Here is a 17,597-nt window from a genome sequence, read left to right on the forward strand (position 1 = left end):
TATTATAAGATAAGAATCTTAGTTCTGAACTCCGAGCATAGACGCTATATCGGATGCAACAGGATCCATACCTAGCCCTTGCAATATGTCCGTGGATGATGTCCGATCATAGTTAGGCAGGATCTGTCTTACCGCGCCATAATCTCCCCATGTCTCAACGTTATCTCCAACAAGCTTTGCCCATACTAGTGCTGATGTTATCCCTGCAATAAATACTATAATTGTGAAAGGATATTGCGTGCTTATGTCTCCACTTTACATGGCGCCTCTAGTGGGTTTTGCACATTATGGCTTGATCTATGCTGGAATTCCGGCGGATTATTGCTAGGATTCACTGATCAGCTATCAGTATCATGCCTACAGGATACGAAAACCTCCGAACCCCTCCACGATATATCTCAGCTTGTATAAGGGTGAGTTACTGCATCAGCAAATCATAATTATTGTCATGACAGGATACGTGATTATGATGTTCGGCATCGCAGGATGACACTGGGGAGCAATGCTACAGGATAAATGCCCAAGGGTATTAAAGCAATTTAACTGGAGGACTCAACAGAGGAATTTATTCATTCTCGTAGTTACCAAATCTGGACCATATTCCAAGACACCACTCAATCTGCTGCTAACGCCCACAGTCTCAAACAGCAATCCCCCTCAAGTCTCGCGAATAACATGCGCACATCTTTCCCCCACATCCAACAAACGACCTACTCATCTACCACTGATAGCAATACTGGTCCCAATCAGGATACCAACCCGTCCCATAATAAACCCAAGCATTCGAATCCAACACCGCCACATGACCACCCCAATACTGGCTCTCATTCAACTGAAACACCGCCCACCAGCCCGTATTCCTTTGCACACTTCGACTACTCACCTGAGCCTTGGACTGAAACCAGCTCCACATATCGCGGGCACGAATCGGCCGACGAGCAGTAGTCTGACACCGCGCGTTGATGTGCTGGTTTGGTTGACTCAGTTCGGTGTAGCCGGCGCGGATAAATGCGTCGGAGAGGTAGTGTGCGCAGTTGTTGGATTGCACGTCGCCGCCGGCGCAGCTGTTATTCCAGTATGCGGCGATGGAAGAGATCGGTGGGGTGGTGGCTAGGGCATGGGGTGCGAATTCGAGGATGGTGGGGATGGATTGGGCGGGAGTGGGCATGTCGGGGAGGGTTATGGGGGGTGGTGGAGGAGAGGTCGTCTCCATGACTTTACTGAGGGGTTGGGCGTAGTCTGTCATGGTGCGAAGATTATATTGCTGGGTGATGTGTGTGTAGGTTAGAAGTTAAATAGGAAGTAATGCTGTCTCCGCTATCATAATCAGTTCTAGTTGTTGGACATTTGTTGGGTTGATGACCGCTATTATATATTCGTAGCAGGGTGCGCGAAAACTTGTGTGTGCGATGCTCACAACCATTTCTTCCACCTTATTACTGCACCATATCGCAGGCTACAATTCAGAATCTAGGATGATTTAGAATACGAAGTATGGCATAGTGCAAGCTACATCATTGGAGTGCTATACGAAGTCAAGCAAAGTTCAAGTTGTTGCTATCGATACGATAACCTTAATTACGAACGCCGGATCCGATCAACATTATTGGAACATATTTCAATGGATAAGGCTAACCTTTTAAGCATATTTGGGATAATTACGAAGCTAGCAGTCCAGATGTGGTCCAGATGGCATGTACCAGGGTACCATAGAGCTTAATTTGTGTGGTGCTGGTGGCCTAATCTACATCGCACACCTGGACATCTTTCTGCCAAGACTTGGACTTTACGCTGATACGAGGCGAGTGCCATCTATCTACTTTGAGTCACAGTAAGTGGCAATGGCTGGAACACGACGACCTGTGAAGTGGCTGCTACCAAATATTAATCCGTCAATCCGGCCATACGATGCGTCATATCATTATTACACTGTGGATCTCATCGCAGCTGTCGTTAGGCTACACGGTTATGTAGCTGTCAAACAGAGTCTGCGCGTGACCTGGGACGCCTATAAATTTACCTTATCCATAACAGGAGGATCATTTAGGTATCTCCTCTCAACTCCCTTACAATGTGATCAAACTGTGAATGGGGACATAAGCAAGGAAGTGGCAACCTAACAACCGACATGGCTTTCACCTCAGCAGACATTGTTTCTTTGTTCAAGTCTTCTGCACCGAATGTGTCCCTCGTTGAACTTCTCCAGCAGCCAGCTAGTGCCTTGCTTGGTGTTGACAATGCTGCTACATCCTCCCTTAAAATCATAAAAGTTAATACTGTTTTTGACTTGGCAACGTCTATTGTCTTTGACAGTGCTGTAAAAATCTTTACTGCCGCAACAGACCCAAACAGCATCTTTTCTCGACATGGCAAGCCGCCAGCTGATCTGATACGCACGTCTCGGACCACAGGAAAGTCCCTGCAGGAACTTTCCTCAGAGCCAATTTCCATTCTCTCTGCAGTTCCAGAATCAAGTGCTGATACTATATCTGAGGCACTTGATGTTAGGACTGTCCGGGATCTGGCTCTCTATCCACCTTATTTAGCCGCCCTCAGAATTCTGAAGTATTTGTACTTTCCAGAGACAGATGAGGGATTCGACCCCGAAAGACCAGCAGACCTCATTCCTAAGTCTGGCGAATACCCGATTGAGAAGGTTCAGTATTCCACCCTGCACATCGGCGAGATCAAGAAAAACCCTAGCGACAAATTCATAGACGTGTCAGGGCCTGAGTTTAAACCGCCGGGCTTGGACGATGTCATCGACAATGAGCGCACCGGATTCAAGGTAGTAGCCACAGGTGCCCTTCTGACGTTTAGTCAGTCATGGTTTGTCCAAGGAACCACATTGGGGCACCTGCTGCACTCGGTGACCCTTGCTCCGGGTGAAAGCACGCGAGTGGCCCTCATTGACTGGAGTCGCAGGGAACGGGGGACAAATACCGAGGCTATATCAGAGAAAGACGATCTTGTCAACGACGTGTGAGTACCTTGCCACAACCGCATAGCCGAAAACTGACGTGATGTTTGAAGTAATCATGCTCGCGCTGTGGCCGAAGTAACGAGGGGAGTAGCTGAAGAAGCTCAGGGCGGGTTCTCCAAAACTAATTCAGACGCCGCCACAATCTCTCTTGGCCTTTCTGGGTCGGAAGATAGGAATGGAGGGCTTATGGGCGCTATATATGGTGGGATAAGCTCCACAACAGCTGGTTCCCTGGGCATTTCGGGATCAGCAGCATACTCGGAGTCGTATTCTACAACATGGGGAAACAGAAACGTCTCTGCACAGACCCTGCAGAATATTAATGAACGAACCCAGCAGCACGCCCACTCCAGCCGGAATAGACGTGCCTCTGTTGTCAGGGAAGTTTCACAGTCTGAGCACGAGAATGTCAGCACACGGGGTATGTCTCGCAATCCTACAAATATGGTTGAGCGACTAACAGAATTACTGCAGTAATCGCCAACTACAACCATGCGCATGCACTATCAATAAATTATTATGAAATAGTCCAAGTATTTCGCGTCGAGGTCCGGCTGGTGAAGGCTGAACAAGTCATATTTGTTCCACTGGCAATGCCTGACTTCACCAACGTCAATCTGATCCGGCGCTTTCAGATCCCACTCGCCAGAGCCGCTCTTACGCCGCAAATTCAGCAAAGTCTAATCAACATGGACAGAATTGAACTTGAGCCTGAGAAAAAGACCTCATTTACTGTCTTTGCACGGCCTCTCGGTGCTATACTTGAGGAAGCGCTGCGAACGAGGTCGAGCTTGGCAGCGGGGACTCCCATTCTGGAGAAGATGAAGTCAAGCCCCTCGACACATGCGACAGGCCGAGAAGACACCCCCCGTACAGATGCATCGGAGACAGTTCCAGGGCCACCAGCTGGTCAACCCACCGGAAGGAACACAACCCCGCTGCGGCCTGTCATTAGTGCCGCAGAACTTGCCTACCCAGCACGTATCTTGAATATCCCTGCAAGACTACACACAGCTTTACCTGTGATTTCTGAAACCAACCGCGTCCTTTGGGATCAGGATTTGGTCTCTCGCCTTTCAAGTCTTTTCAACCTCAATGTCATTCGGCCAACCAGCACTGCAATCTCCTTGCCGGCTGACACAATCATTGAAGGAGCAATTGTTGAAGGAGCTGATGGAAGCGCACCCGTCATACCTGCCTTCACCACACAGACCGGACGCGTCATCACTAGCTTCGGGCCAGGACAGGATATCGAGTCCATTAGCTTCCGCGACGTTGCAGAAATCAGTGTCCAGGGAAGTCATCCCGACCGAGACTACAATAGCATCGATGTCACACTGAGCGTCAATCGTGGTGGCATTACGGTCCCAGTAAAACTACCGTCTGTAGTCGTACCGCGGGGTGCCGCCCGGACGACAATTGTCAATGTTCGTGCTTCAGGTGTTGGGACAGAAGTAGCAAAGCATCTCATGGCAAATCGCATGTACTACGGACAAGTATTATTCCGCTCATTGGACGCGACAGACTTGGCATTTTTGCTTTCGGGGTATTCGTATAACCTAAATGGAAAGCAGGTGCCCATCACTGAAATTATCAACCCGCGGCCGGTCCGATATGTCGGTAATTATGTCGCCTTTACGACGAATATCCAGCCGGGAAAGAAGAATACAGAAAAGGGCCAATTTGATAATGTACCGGAGCAACCTCATCCCCCTAATGAGTCGCCCAATATTGAATCTGTTGATGGCTTGCACAGCGACGACTCAGAGCACAATGAATCCACAGAGCCCTCGGAGACCGCAGATAATAAGCCCAATCACTCTGAAGAGGTTGAAGCTGAACGCAAAGCCGATATTCCCGGCCTTTCAACAGTAGGACCGGACCCTGATCCCCAGTGGACGGAATTTTTGGAGACTCACAATATCCAAGTTGGACAGTCAACGAACGATATAGTCCCACTCGGCACAGGAGGGGTGTTTGCGGAGGCTGTCTTGGGTCGGTCAAACTGTGCTGAGAAGCTCGACATCACGAGATTCTGGGATTGGAAGGTACGTTAGGCAAGGAATCCAAAGCGTTGAAGGCATACCGGCTAACAAGAAACAAGGATTCCCAAATCCCTCTAACGGCAACGGAGATCGCAGCCGTTCAGACTAACTCTCGCGCATCTCAACCCGACCTCAAACCTGGCGAGTTGTCTACTTCTCTAATCAGTCAACAAGCACCATCAGCTCTCCCAGATCCAACAGGCACTGCAGCCCTCCTAACAGCATTGCAAAATGGAGCTATGTTCCGTGACCAGAGCGGTCTGGCTGCCACGATTGGTCTGACTCAGGCAGCGCTGCAGGCAACCCAATCAGGAGCAGCGAGTGCAGGCCAAGCAGCAAGTCAGAATCTGCAATCTCAGCTCCAAGCGACCACAGAGCGACAGAAGACGGCTGCAAATATGATTACAGATCTTGCTAGAACTGCTGCTTCTGCCTACACTGGTATACCGCTCGCTGCATCCGCCTCGTCCAATGGCGGACCATCAGCAAATTCTAGTAAAGGTGCTTTGATCAATTATTTCGATAAGACAAAAGAAGGCTCTCCAGGTGCTACGGAGAATAAGCCCGCCGCGGGACCACAGCCTGGCCCCGCCCCTGCCCCTGCTCCTGCTCCTGGTGGCCCTAGTCCCTCTGGCGCTGGTCCCGGCGCGGCTGGACACTCCCCTCCTAGTAATAGAAGTGGCCCTGGCCCAAGTGCAGCAGGCTTTTCACAAAATCCAGCAGCGCGAAGCGCCATTGGCAGGGACACCACACTTTCGGATGTCATCTCTAAGGCAACAGACATGGCAGACAGAATAGCTGGGACAAGTACCAACTTGCAAGAAGAAGATAGTAGTGGACTGCTCACAACCCGACGCGCATGGCCAAGACTGGATCCAGACGAGGTATTACCGCGAATCAGCAAGCTCAGCGAAAAGCCTGGTGAATTCAACCAGGGCACAGTACCCCTATGCACACCTGGGATGTTCTTCTACCACCTCTTCAAGCTCAAGCCGACCGAGACAGCGCAATTTGCCAAAGACTTATACGGACTTGGACAAGCGACGTTGGGAGGACTTCGGGTGCGGCCAAGCGATGACTTACGCAGAACAAACTATGTGGATATAGTTTCGAGGAACATAGCGCTCGAGCTGGTTCCGCCGGAGACAGACTGGATGATGATGTGTAGTCTTCGCGACAGCCGGGATTGGTTTATCGACTATGAAGGTGCATCGGACGAGTCTGGAACCGTGGCTCTGGACACGGCAGCATCTGAGTTGGAGACCTGGTATAATGCAACGGGGTTCTTCACGAATGTTACTTGGAATCCGTACTATGAGGCGGGCCCGCCTATTGACACTCTGCGAAATTTGGATGTATCGTCTACCAAGAGTGTTGCTCTGTTGGTTGATTCAAGAGTACTGGGAAGCGGCGACGTGAAGGGCACGACGCATATCATTGGCCTTACCAGTAAGCCTCAAATCAATGCGACAGACAATTCGATCAAGTTCGAGTACTGGACCTGGGGAAAGCCGGCAAGAGTGATGGACGGTAAATTGGATTTAATCCAAGGGTGTATCAAGGGTGTTTTTGTTGCCACTGTTTGAGGGATGTCAAAAGTCGCATTCGTACCTCGTGATGTTCGCGCAGCAAGCACAACCTATATTCGAATCAGCGCCTTCTCGGCCTTCAGCTCTGCCGTTGAAGTCGCCGTATCAAATGCCACGCGAGCCCTGGATAAACCGGACGTCCCGCTTCTTATCAGTTCGATCAAAGTCGCAATAAATATTGTCCTTGATCTCCTTCTTATATCTACGTTTCATGTCGGCAACCGGAAACCGGATATCGACATCCAGGCCGAAATCCGCCTAACTTGCGACACGGCTGCGGCGATTCCCGGTCTCTTATATTTCTTGTTTACCGTCAGCTTCAGGTGAAGTGCCGATGCACCGACGCTGCAAGGGTTTCTTATTCTCCTTAAACCGGGATCTATCACGTTTATCGAGTCTGCTCTGCGGAATGCACTCTATTTCTGGCTAGTGAGCGGTGTCGTTTCCATGTCAGCGGACTATGCGACGGCGTGGGGCGTGTTTAGCACGATTCGATGGGGTTTAATTATGGTACCCGTCCAGGCAGCCGAGGCTACGACGCTCACGTTTGTGGGACATGCCTGGGGGCCTGCTCAAGCAGAGACCCTACCTCCCAAGATGGTCGTGGACTAGTTTGTGCGGTATGATCTAACTTCGTCCGATATAGTTCTGGGGCGCTCACGTCTGCAGTGGTTGTACGGCCAGTCCTTCTCTCCGCCGCTATAATTCTCGCGATCGAGATCCCCTTGCTAATCTTCATGTCTCTATACGGATGTGAGTCTTTCGCGTTGTGGCTTAGCAACCCTGCACATGTCTCGAACATTGTCGGTCACATGTGGCGCACTATAGATTGGTGCGTCCGTCTTTTTCCCTTTTACTTACGGATTATTGAACCCCTAACGTCGTTGAGTAGGTGCTATATTCTTTACGGCTTATCAATCCAATTTGTTGCAATACTTCTTGCAACTCGCACATCATGGTATCTCGCGCAGTCCTTGATCTCCAACATGCTCTATGTGCTTCCGTGGGCTATCGTGTGTCAGGTCGTTCATCTCAACCCGGAAAATGCGTGGACATATCACAACCTGGTATTTGGGGGTAACCCAGTGTTCTCCTTTGTCGAGATCTTGGTCGTCCTTTCATTTTGGGCGTGGGGGCTACTTAAGGGGAAGTTAAGGCTCGATGCAGTTTGATCCCCCGCTTCACACAGAAGAGAGAGAGGGCTATCGTACCAGCTTTTTTGGAGGGCAGTGGAACAGGCCTGTTAAGCTTACCTGCTAATTGTAGGTTGTATGCTTCATTGAGCCTGCGGCTTCTAGCCATCGTCGATAATGAAGCCATCGCCTGCCTTGCTAATGCTTGATATGGCATAGGGTGGTCCCTTGAGATGATGGAGACGGGCCGATAAGATCCCCATCTGTCGCGTCAACCCCCACTGGCCACCTCAAGGAAAATGTACCTTTGAGGTGTGAACCCCATAGAACACGGTGCGCGCTACAACTTATCGAGTGACAAATATCCGACAGACCCAAATGCTCGTCTCTATTCTAGGAATTTGTGCCTCTGAAAGCTAACAGGATGCCGTCTTCATAGTCTCTCCTACAAGCTTGCCATATAAATCAAAGTAACCATCATGAGGAGACTATCATACAAGCCACTACATAATTACGTATTGCCGGAATCAGTATTCTGCCCCTGCTCGATGAATTTCAAGAGCCGCGGGGTTGTATTCTCATCAAGGAGTTCGAGATAACGCTCTGTGTAGGTCCTGTCAGCGTGCAACCAACGACAGCACGGAGCTTCTTGCTCAACTTACCACAACATAGCCACCTCTCGCTGACTGTGCGTAGAAATCCTCTAAAGATCCGCAACATCCTCAGATTGTCTTGACATGTATTCTCAACCAACAGCCTTTGTGTCACGAGTGCCGCGGCGCGATAGATCATGAGCATGGTAAACGGAGAAAGACGGTCAAAGTCTGCTATTGTGGTGCCGTTGACAAAGGGATCCAGTGTGGCGGCTAACGTCGCCAGGAGGTCGTTCAGAGACATCGTACCGATGGTATTACACGTCGTAATGATTTCATCAATGAAGGTGAGTTTACTGGCATTTTCGTATGCGAGAAAGAGTCCACTATACTGGTCTCAGATTGCGACAGACAAGCGCGTGCCTTGCCACTGGGAAGAATCTGCGAGACAAGAGGGAAAAGATTGACTTACGTATTGCAGAGACTCAATGCACCGGAATATACCTCGTCCGTATACCCAATGTCCTTGGTGACTATTGCCTGGAGATTGCTGGCGGTCTCCAGTAGTAGCATTATGTGTTGTGCGTCGGCAGCGCTATCTCCGGTGGGGTTGTTGAGCGCAGTATGCATTTTATCCAGGATATCAGCGGCCCCATAGAGCCTCGAGACTTTATAGAAAGCACTGGTGTGATCCTCATCGTAGAGACTGGGGCAGATTAGTTTTCTAAGACCATCGTGGATGTCGGGGGTGACTGAGCCGGTAAGCGAAAGTCGCGAGCCGGATTCGATTGCTATGTATCTGCAAGGGTCAGCGGAGGATAGTTTAAAGCCTTCATGGTTGGATGACTGACCTGTCAAGTGTATAGATGCCACACCAGATAAAGGCCACTTCTGGTGTCGGTGTTCCATTATTTGAAGGGTCTGGCGATGATAGATATCTAGAATGAATGTTGAGTGCATCGGTGGCTCTGGCTGTGGCTCCGACGGAGATGTAAGCCGCTGGGTATAGCCCATGTACGACTTCGAACAACGTTATCAGCGTTCTCGCTTGGACAAGCTCGAGGGAGTGGATTCCGAGTCCCTCGATTAATGATGTCCAGCTCTTTGCCCATAAATACAACGACTTGCATTTGCTCCCTTCGGAGAGTGGCGGTCTGGTATCCAGCATCACGATGCAGAAAGATAGCATCGCAAAGCTGAGGGAGGCATCATGCCATGACGATGGGAGCTGCCTTTGTGCCAAGTGAGAGAGGAAAGGAAACCAAGGATTGATTGATCGGATGTATCGGGCAAGAACGCTGTCCGGCGTGGCAGAATCGAGCCTTTCGATGATGGCATGTTTGATCTGCGCCGGTGTCAACGGCTCCCAGCCGAAATGTGTCGTCTCAGAAGCAGGTGATGGTGTGTTTTCGGGGGTGTTGAGCTCCACTGTATCATACGTGCATGATTTGTGGAGTCTGGGAGTGTATTAGCACAGATGCTGCGATACCTTAGGGGGGTACGTGGATGTCACCACCTCTGGCAGAGTCCGCACTCTGGAAGAGCCCTGTCGCATCGCCTTTTTTGGCGCCGACATCGGGTACACGCTTTCTTCGCAATGATTCCACGATCAGACGAGCTCATTCTAATTTTCTCTGCTCGAATCACGGCACAAATGCCAGGTATCGCGCGATAGAGAGGTGTAGAAGAGAGCGTCCGCTGCGTGCGGAGGCCAGCGGAAGAGGCGAGGGGGAGTGCGGAGATGCGGAGAGCGGTGCGGACTTTTCTTGCGGAAGTCCGCATCGGGGATCCGCAGGCCATGCCGACAACCACTTTTGCCCGAGATGATAGAAAGGCATAAATAGAGGCTGTTTCCTGGTCAAATGTGACTCTTCTGTACCATCAATTCTTTCTCACGTATCAAATCTATCTAATTGTCAAAGCTCTCTCTCCAAAAGCACAATGCCGGAAATCAAAACCGTCGCGATAGCCGGAGTAAGAAATCCCGACCAAACACAACAAGTGTATAGGGTACTAACGCCTTCCTAGGCATCGGGTACTCTCGGGCCTCATGTTCTCAAAGCACTCTTCGATGCCGGCTTTCATGTCACTGTACTCGCACGTGCGAAGAAATCCTATGATTCGAACGTCAAAGTCCTCGAAGTCGACTATACCTCCCACAGCTCCTTAACCGCTGCGCTCCAAGGTATCGATGCCGTCGTCTCAACCGTCAGCGCCGAAGCAATCGAGGGCCAAACTATTTTAATTGATGCCGCCATCACGGCCGGGGTGAAGCGCTTCATTCCGTCTGACTTTGGCACGGTTACCACCAACCCCAAAGTCGAGGGTTATCCGTTGTATAGTTCCATGGCCAAGATCCAGAAGTATCTCCGGGAAAAGAGCGCGGGCGGCGATATCACTTGGACGGTCCTCGCATGCGGCGCGTTTTTGGACTTCCTCTTGACCACTTCGGTTTTCCTGGACTTTGCGAAGCACACTGTCACTCTGCTGGATGATGGCGATAACAGGCTCAGCACAACCTCATTGTCAACGGTTGGAAAGGCCGTGGCTGCAATCCTGACGAACTTCGAGGCTACAAAGAATAGGGCTGTTTTCACGTCCGAGGCAATCGTGACTCAGAATGGGTGGTTGAGATATGCAAAGGAACTCAAGCCTGGAACTGAGTGGGATGTGACCAAGGAGCAAACAAGTGCGGTTTTGGCAGAAAGCCTGGAGCAGCTTGCTGCGGGTGACCATACCATGCCAGTTATCTTGAAGCTCCTTAGAGGGACTGCTCTGGCCGGCGACGCCTACGGCGGCGCGTATGACGTGAATGACAATGAGTTACTGGGGGTGAAGGAGTTGACTTCCGACCAGATCAAGAAATTGATTGTTGAGAAGATCTAGGAGGACTATTGGAGATTTAGGTGATAGCTAGGCTGAATCCATACATGTTTCTAGAGGGAAAAAAGCTTGAGTACTACTCAGAACCTAGCAAGAGACCGTGCGTACCCATGCTCCAACTCCTTCAACATACCCTCGACATCAAAGTACCAGATCTTGTGCGACCTGCGGGTGATTTCTTCATGGCCTTTGGTCATATCCTGGCCACAGGCCGGATCGATCCACTCGTAAATATCGCATGCTTCGCGACTACTACGAACAAGCCAATGAGATCGCCCATAACCCACATCACTGAAGACGGAGAAGGCTGTCTCTAGTAGAGCCCATCGATCGCTCCGGCCGTGAGCTATGCGGTCCTTCTGAACCCGGTCCAAGAGTTCACATAGAGCGAGGGCATCTTCAATCCCGATCCCTGCACCTGCACCATGGTGCGGAGAAGAAGCGTGGGCAGCATCACCCGCGATACAGATTCTCTCACGGGAATAGGAAGGGGCCGGATGGTCCATCGCATCGAACACGGCCCATTTGTCCAATTCCGACGTCAAAAGGTCGATGATCGACCTCACTGTCGGGCCCCAGTCTGAAAACACGACCGCAACTTCGTCCTTTGTCGCAGGCTCCGACATTGGCTGTCCGAGCGGCCAGTCTGTAGGATCATTGACAAACGCAACGATATTGAGCAGTTTTTGCTTCGCGACGGGGAAATGGAGAACGTGCGCCTTCGGGCCACCATACATGTGCTGATTGCAAGTCGGTATCAATGAAGCAGTGTTAACTTGATTTGTATCGAACGACATAGTTATTATTTTCACATGATTATGTCCATAGTACAGATTGCCCTTGGGGGGAGCATGAATCCAATCACAGCTCAAGTCCTTGGGAATATCTTCTACTCCTGCAAGCGCCAACTCTTCCATCAACTCATCCATAACTGCTTAGCAATCTTCTCCCCCTTCGGCGCATTCAAAACAGGTGCACACCTAAGAAGCCAGTCCTGCACAGTGAACTTGCGCAGCAATCTGCCCACCCTCGCTATCTGAGATTCCATGCACCTTTATGTGGCCGATCTCTAGTACTACGTCTCCTTCACCGCCTTAACTACCATCATTGTGTTGCCTGTCGTAGCTCACACGCAGCAATTCACTCCTGCACTCGTTCTACATCTAAGCCTTCAACCTTATAATCAATCAATATCACTTCCATCTCATACATCTCATGCAGAACAAAACACCCCACACCCAAGAACCCGCCAGACCACCACTTCCTCCTCCTCCACCCCCAGAACCATATCTAAACCAGAAAACCCCCACCCACCCCACTACTCCCCTTCAGCCAGAACAACAAACCCCTCCGACCCCCACCCACCTTCCCAATATACTACTTCTTCTACGGAACCCTAACCTCCCCAACGCAAGTTGCACGCATCCTTGATCTACCCGAGGAGCCACGCCTCCGCAAAGCAGAAGTAACAGGCTACGCCATTGCTAAATGGGGCGATTACCCCGCCCTTATCACTGGGAACGAAGGACAAGTGGTATCGGGCTCTGCGTACCTAGTCAAGTCCGAGGAAGAGGCAGAGAAACTAGCACGTTATGAGACGAATGCGTATGAAGCCGTGGATTGTTTGATCTTCTTCACAGATGAGGAGCAGCCGGACGAGGCTGAGGGGAAGGTGTTTGTGTATGCGGGGGATGCGCAGGCGCTGGTTGAGAGGCGGTTTGATCGGGTGCTTTGGGGGAGGCAGATGGGTGGGAGGGTAGGGTTGTGATTTAATAGTCTTCGTTTGGTGGTTTGGATGTTTTCGTTCTTCCTTTGCCGCTTTTCTTCAGAGCGATGTCCCCTACACACCTACTTGATTTAACTATACATCTACAGCAAAACCATCCCCAACCCCGCCACAACACCCGTAACAACATACACACCCACTTGCCACGCCCCAACACTAACCATCATCACACTTCCCCTTCCCAAACCCGCACTCCCTACCGACCCAACAGCACTCACACCCGCCGTTCCACTCGCACTTCCACTTCCCGCCGCTGTCGCCGACGGCTTACTCGTAACCGTCCCCGTCCCCTCCGTCCCAGCCTCCTTCATCAGCGCGCTACACGTCCCCGTCGCCTTGACAGTACTAGTCGTGGTCGCAGACCCCCCAAACCCACACGCATTCGCCTTCTTCCCCTGCTCCGTCCAATACTTATCGAGGACGAAATTCAATTGCTCCTTTGCGCCGCACATGCTATACGCGCCATACTTACCCGTGGTACCGTTATGCAAGATGCCATCGCAGGAGGTCATTCCGCACACAGTGCTGAATAGGTCTGCGTAGTCGCTGGATGAGACTGAGTCTTTGACCACGCATCCGGAGGCATTCTCCATGCAGGTGCAGAGTTGTTCGTTGGGGGCTGGGGGGAGTGGAGAAGATGTGGCCAGCCAGGATTTAGAGGATACAGCTGGGCAGGACTCCAGGGCGGTGTTGGTGGGCGTGTAGGATGCTTTGTTTGTGCCGGTGGGTGTGGCGCTGGCCATTTGGGAGGAGTAGTAGGTGAAGTCGGCGAGTTTGGAGACGCTGGTGCTGTCGATGGCGGAGACGAGGCCTATCCATGTGATTAGTTAACGGTGCTTTGGTTGTTGCAGTGAACAAGGGCAATGGAAGGGGAGAGGGTTACCGTAATCATTATCCGTCTGGAAGTACATATACACAATACCACCGGACCAAACATCGTTCATCTTCTCCCCAAACAGCGTCTTGATCTCCGTGAACTTCCTCGGCTGGACCTCATTACATCCATACTCGGAGAAGAACACCGGGACGGAGTAATTCCTAAACTCTTCCGTCCGCTTATCAAACCCGGACTTGGTATAACTCGACTCCCCGCACCAGGAGTAGATGTTATATCCCCAGAAGTCGATACTCTCGTCCTCACTCCCACAGTTAAAGTAATCCGCCATATTGTCCCGAATGTCGGAGTCATCGTTAGTCGCATACCCAACACCAATGGACCGGTATCCTTGGCTCTTGATGTAGGCTTTCGTATCCCGGACGGCGGCTTTGACGAAGGCGCTGGCATCCGTGGTAGCGACGTCATTAGAGACTTCGTTGCCGGCGAAAAAGCCCAATGTGTTGTTGTATTGGATGAGCTCGTCTATGACGTTCGTGTAGCGCGTGTACAGGCTGGTTTCCCAGGCCGGGTCGGAGCGGTCGATGGATTGGGTTGGGTTTGACAGGTCCGAGATCACGTAGATGCCGGCGGCGGCGAGCAGGTTCATGCATGTGCTGTGGTCTTTGGTGGGGTCGATGGCGTAGACGCGAATTACGTTGGTGTTGAGTTCTTGCAGGATGGGGACGTCGCGTTTGCAGAGGGTGGGGTTGGCGAGGGGGTCGGTGTAGCTGGAGGATGAGTTGCCGGTGTAGTCCTCTAGGAGAATATGTTAGATACTGTAGTTGGGGGGTGATGGTTGGAGGTACGTGCCTTGGTAGGCGACACCGCGGATGTAGCTGGTATGGTTAGTTTGAATGAGTAGGGTCTATGGGTAATGGGAGAGTACAATTGGGTGTTGTTGCTGCTGTAGAAGAATTTGGAACCCTGGACTGTCGTTAGCTAGGATCAACATCTCAGGCTGGGCTGAGCTGGTTTACCTTGATGACGATAGGATCAATATCCACTGCAAGAGCAGAGCCCATCAGGGCTGCTCCAACAGCCAGAGACAGTTTCATGGTAACGAACAAACAAAATGGATGTATAAAAGAGCGACTGATATCAAACGAGCGACTATAATGACGGAGTTCCAAACTCAAACACCCCCGGGCTTTCACCAGACATTTAAACAGCAGCCTTTTCTTCTCCTCTGTCCACCCACAACTCAATCACACCGTAACCGACGCCCCTGCCATGACCTTTGCGACACGCCAAGATCAAGCCAAGTATAGCTGCCTGAAAAGTCCAATATTGAGCCAAGCAAACAAGACCTATACGGTGAGTGTGAGTGGCTATTGGGTGGGACGTTATCCCAAAACATGGTGTAGTGGCGGATAGCGTCTTGGTGAAGTGGATGCTTATCTCCGGATAGAGGCAAGCAGTGGGTCGGAGTCGAGGACCGGATAAACTATATGTACGGCCAAGACCTCGCCTGTTGGTCGGTCAGAGAATAATGAGCGTGCCAAGAGTGGCGGAAGCTGCCAGGGCGTTGTTTATTTGTCCGGAAGCGAGAAGAGTCTTGGGAGGTCGATACAGTCAAGTAGTTGTCGATCAGTGCGAACTGTAGTTAGGTTTCATTGCGAACACCGCATGAAGAGTATGTGATAAGATAGCAGGTAACATTCCAGAAGCATACCCAGTAAAGTAATATACACGCTCAATCAAACCAAATCATATCCATGTCCATATCCATATGTCGTCCAGCGCCGAATCCAAACGTAATCACAAGAATCAAACATCATTCGCAGTATATTCACACGCCATGTCGCATCTTACATGGCCTCACGACGACGTCGCTCGATGGCTGCCTCGAACGATCGAATGGTGTCCAGCGGCCGCTCAAATCGGTAACGGGTAGGGTTGGACAAGTCGGGTTCAGCTGCAGAGACATGCAAGTTAGCTGGCATATCCTTATCTCTTTCAATGATGAGATGGCGATGTGATAAACGTACTGATGACTTTGCCCTCGCGGTCGCGATGCTGCATTGAGCGTAGAGAGAATCCACTCGATCCAACGCTGTACACTGTTTACCATATTAGCAAGAGATCAGACAAGCCACTGCTATATTCACATACCAGCCTCTTCACCTCTCAACGCCTGGTTCGGGTCCGACTTGCTGGACAGGGAACTCTTGCCAGCCGAGTGACCCGTCTCGGGCCGGTCAGGGTTAACCGGGGGAGCAGGAGGAGCAGCAGCAGACATTGTGATGTGATAGGATAGGAATGAATCTTTTTCTCGTGTTGGTAGATGGCTAAAACCTTGGCCAGAGAAGAAGGAACCACGGATAAGATATAAGAAAGAATCTAGGTAGAGATGACAGATGGAAAAGGTGGAGTGAGTCGGAAGTGGTGGGAAGACACATGCCAGACGGGGCCTATAAATGCAAGAAGCAGCCCAGCTGCATGAAAAATGTCAGCATGGGCGACTGAGTTTGGAAGCTGACCTGCAGCATCACGCAAGACCGGCCAATGATGGGCATGAGGTTGCGAGCCTTGTTGCCTTTCCAGCCGGGTCTGTGACGCGGCCGCCCGGGCTGGGATGGAAGGATGAGCGGAGGGGGAGGCAATGGAAGCAGGTCCGTGACGTTAGCAGGCCCGCACCCTCCTCTGAGGTAATCGAGAGATATTATTGGTGTAATAGCCTGCCAAGCTTCCACTACTGCACAAAACCCAAGGCTTATCCGGGGTTTCGGCCAATAGAAGTGTCTAATCCCCTGGCCGCAAAAAAGATGGGCCGCGCAATCACGGGGGCTGAGGCCGTGGCAATTGCTATTCTAGGCAGCCAGATTTGCATCCGCGATTGGCTCCAACGTTGCTGTTCCTGGCAGGTCCAAATGGGTGATGACGCTTTGAGTCCGCACATCATCAGGGGCCGCCCCAAATTCTGTCAGGGTCTCGCTCGATCCGGCATGCCCGTGCCTGATGCAGTGTTTCATCCTCTGGAATGTACGCAAAGGTCGTTGTTGCGGTTGCCAAGCCCACAGGTCTAGAACCACGACTCGGTCGAAATAGGGTCGATCTGTACGTAGTAATGAATCACAGTAGGTATGAGATGCTCTGTCAGTGAGTTGTCTGTCTCTCTCCACTGCACTCCAACCGCTCTTGGCGGCCCATCATTGCCGGATGACACTAACACACGGCACATCGCCTGGAATTACTCATAGCCACCTTGTCATGGTGACATCTGAAACACGGTCGCGCCTGTTGATCCGCGAGTCCCGCTAAACGATCACCTCGGCTCGTGAACGACGGGGGCCCCGAGGATCAGGGGCTCGCCGCGTTATGGCCCGTGTTGGTTGTGTCGTAAGTTCGTAACGGTTCCTGGCTGAGACGCTGTTTCACCGAGTAAAAATAGACCAAGTTACTCAAAAATCAGGCGACGAATCGATATCGCGGGCATTGTTAATTGTTTCTCCGATCGCCGTCGCTCAACTCGATCGCCATTTTAGTGCGCTTGATATGTCTAAGAGCAGCTCAGCCATGCATGATAAATATAGAACATGCTTCTGCTTAACAATCAGGATATAGAAACTTCCGTCCGAGCATCAATGATAGGCGGCACACCGTGCTGTGGAAATCCCATCGGATAAATTCTCAGAGCGATCAATGGGGCTGTCTCAGAGGAGGGAAATAAAAATTCCGAGGCACAGTTATGCAGGATGTCGGTTCCTC

General features: G+C 51.1%; 8 protein-coding genes across 8 annotated transcripts; 3 read left to right on the top strand and 5 right to left on the bottom strand.

Moving 5' to 3' along the window:
* Positions 1 to 718: 718 nt before the first annotated feature.
* Positions 719 to 1,246, bottom strand: AtWU_10392 (uncharacterized protein; the record flags this gene model as incomplete). Its single annotated transcript, XM_035505496.1, has 1 exon — positions 719 to 1,246. The coding sequence occupies one exon, from the start codon at positions 1,244 to 1,246 to the stop codon at positions 719 to 721; it is 528 nt and encodes a 175-aa protein (XP_035361389.1).
* An 882-nt stretch (positions 1,247 to 2,128) lies between these two features.
* AtWU_10393 (peptidoglycan DD-metalloendopeptidase family protein) lies at positions 2,129 to 7,789 on the top strand (the record flags this gene model as incomplete). The annotated part of the gene is made up of 8 exons (XM_035505497.1): positions 2,129 to 2,982; positions 3,034 to 3,404; positions 3,458 to 5,031; positions 5,088 to 6,558; positions 6,628 to 6,929; positions 7,014 to 7,228; positions 7,264 to 7,449; positions 7,510 to 7,789. The coding sequence occupies 8 exons, from the start codon at positions 2,129 to 2,131 to the stop codon at positions 7,787 to 7,789; spliced, it is 5,253 nt and encodes a 1,750-aa protein (XP_035361390.1).
* A 472-nt stretch (positions 7,790 to 8,261) lies between these two features.
* AtWU_10394 (Zn(II)2Cys6 transcription factor) lies at positions 8,262 to 10,125 on the bottom strand (the record flags this gene model as incomplete). Its single annotated transcript, XM_035505498.1, has 5 exons — positions 8,262 to 8,353; positions 8,413 to 8,729; positions 8,816 to 9,142; positions 9,195 to 9,800; positions 9,860 to 10,125. The coding sequence occupies 5 exons, from the start codon at positions 10,123 to 10,125 to the stop codon at positions 8,262 to 8,264; spliced, it is 1,608 nt and encodes a 535-aa protein (XP_035361391.1).
* Positions 10,126 to 10,284: 159 nt separating this feature from the next.
* Positions 10,285 to 11,229, top strand: AtWU_10395 (aromatic alcohol reductase; the record flags this gene model as incomplete). Its single annotated transcript, XM_035505499.1, has 2 exons — positions 10,285 to 10,317; positions 10,372 to 11,229. The coding sequence occupies 2 exons, from the start codon at positions 10,285 to 10,287 to the stop codon at positions 11,227 to 11,229; spliced, it is 891 nt and encodes a 296-aa protein (XP_035361392.1).
* A 77-nt stretch (positions 11,230 to 11,306) lies between these two features.
* AtWU_10396 (salicylate 1-monooxygenase SalA) lies at positions 11,307 to 12,155 on the bottom strand (the record flags this gene model as incomplete). Its single annotated transcript, XM_035505500.1, has 1 exon — positions 11,307 to 12,155. The coding sequence occupies one exon, from the start codon at positions 12,153 to 12,155 to the stop codon at positions 11,307 to 11,309; it is 849 nt and encodes a 282-aa protein (XP_035361393.1).
* A 117-nt stretch (positions 12,156 to 12,272) lies between these two features.
* AtWU_10397 (gamma-glutamylcyclotransferase family protein) lies at positions 12,273 to 12,994 on the top strand (the record flags this gene model as incomplete). The annotated part of the gene is made up of 2 exons (XM_035505501.1): positions 12,273 to 12,298; positions 12,559 to 12,994. The coding sequence occupies 2 exons, from the start codon at positions 12,273 to 12,275 to the stop codon at positions 12,992 to 12,994; spliced, it is 462 nt and encodes a 153-aa protein (XP_035361394.1).
* Positions 12,995 to 13,095: 101 nt separating this feature from the next.
* On the bottom strand, positions 13,096 to 14,944 carry AtWU_10398 (glycoside hydrolase family 72 protein; the record flags this gene model as incomplete). The annotated part of the gene is made up of 5 exons (XM_035505502.1): positions 13,096 to 13,823; positions 13,896 to 14,645; positions 14,700 to 14,725; positions 14,776 to 14,813; positions 14,867 to 14,944. The coding sequence occupies 5 exons, from the start codon at positions 14,942 to 14,944 to the stop codon at positions 13,096 to 13,098; spliced, it is 1,620 nt and encodes a 539-aa protein (XP_035361395.1).
* Positions 14,945 to 15,697: 753 nt separating this feature from the next.
* On the bottom strand, positions 15,698 to 16,128 carry AtWU_10399 (DUF2406 domain-containing protein; the record flags this gene model as incomplete). Its single annotated transcript, XM_035505503.1, has 3 exons — positions 15,698 to 15,804; positions 15,878 to 15,949; positions 16,002 to 16,128. 3 exons carry the CDS (start codon positions 16,126 to 16,128, stop codon positions 15,698 to 15,700), a joined length of 306 nt encoding a protein of 101 aa, XP_035361396.1.
* Between the last annotated feature and the right edge of the window lie 1,469 nt (positions 16,129 to 17,597).

This window comes from Aspergillus tubingensis (genome assembly GCF_013340325.1).
Source record: "Aspergillus tubingensis WU-2223L DNA, scaffold_13, whole genome shotgun sequence".
Classification (NCBI taxonomy): Eukaryota; Fungi; Ascomycota; class Eurotiomycetes; order Eurotiales; family Aspergillaceae; genus Aspergillus; species Aspergillus tubingensis.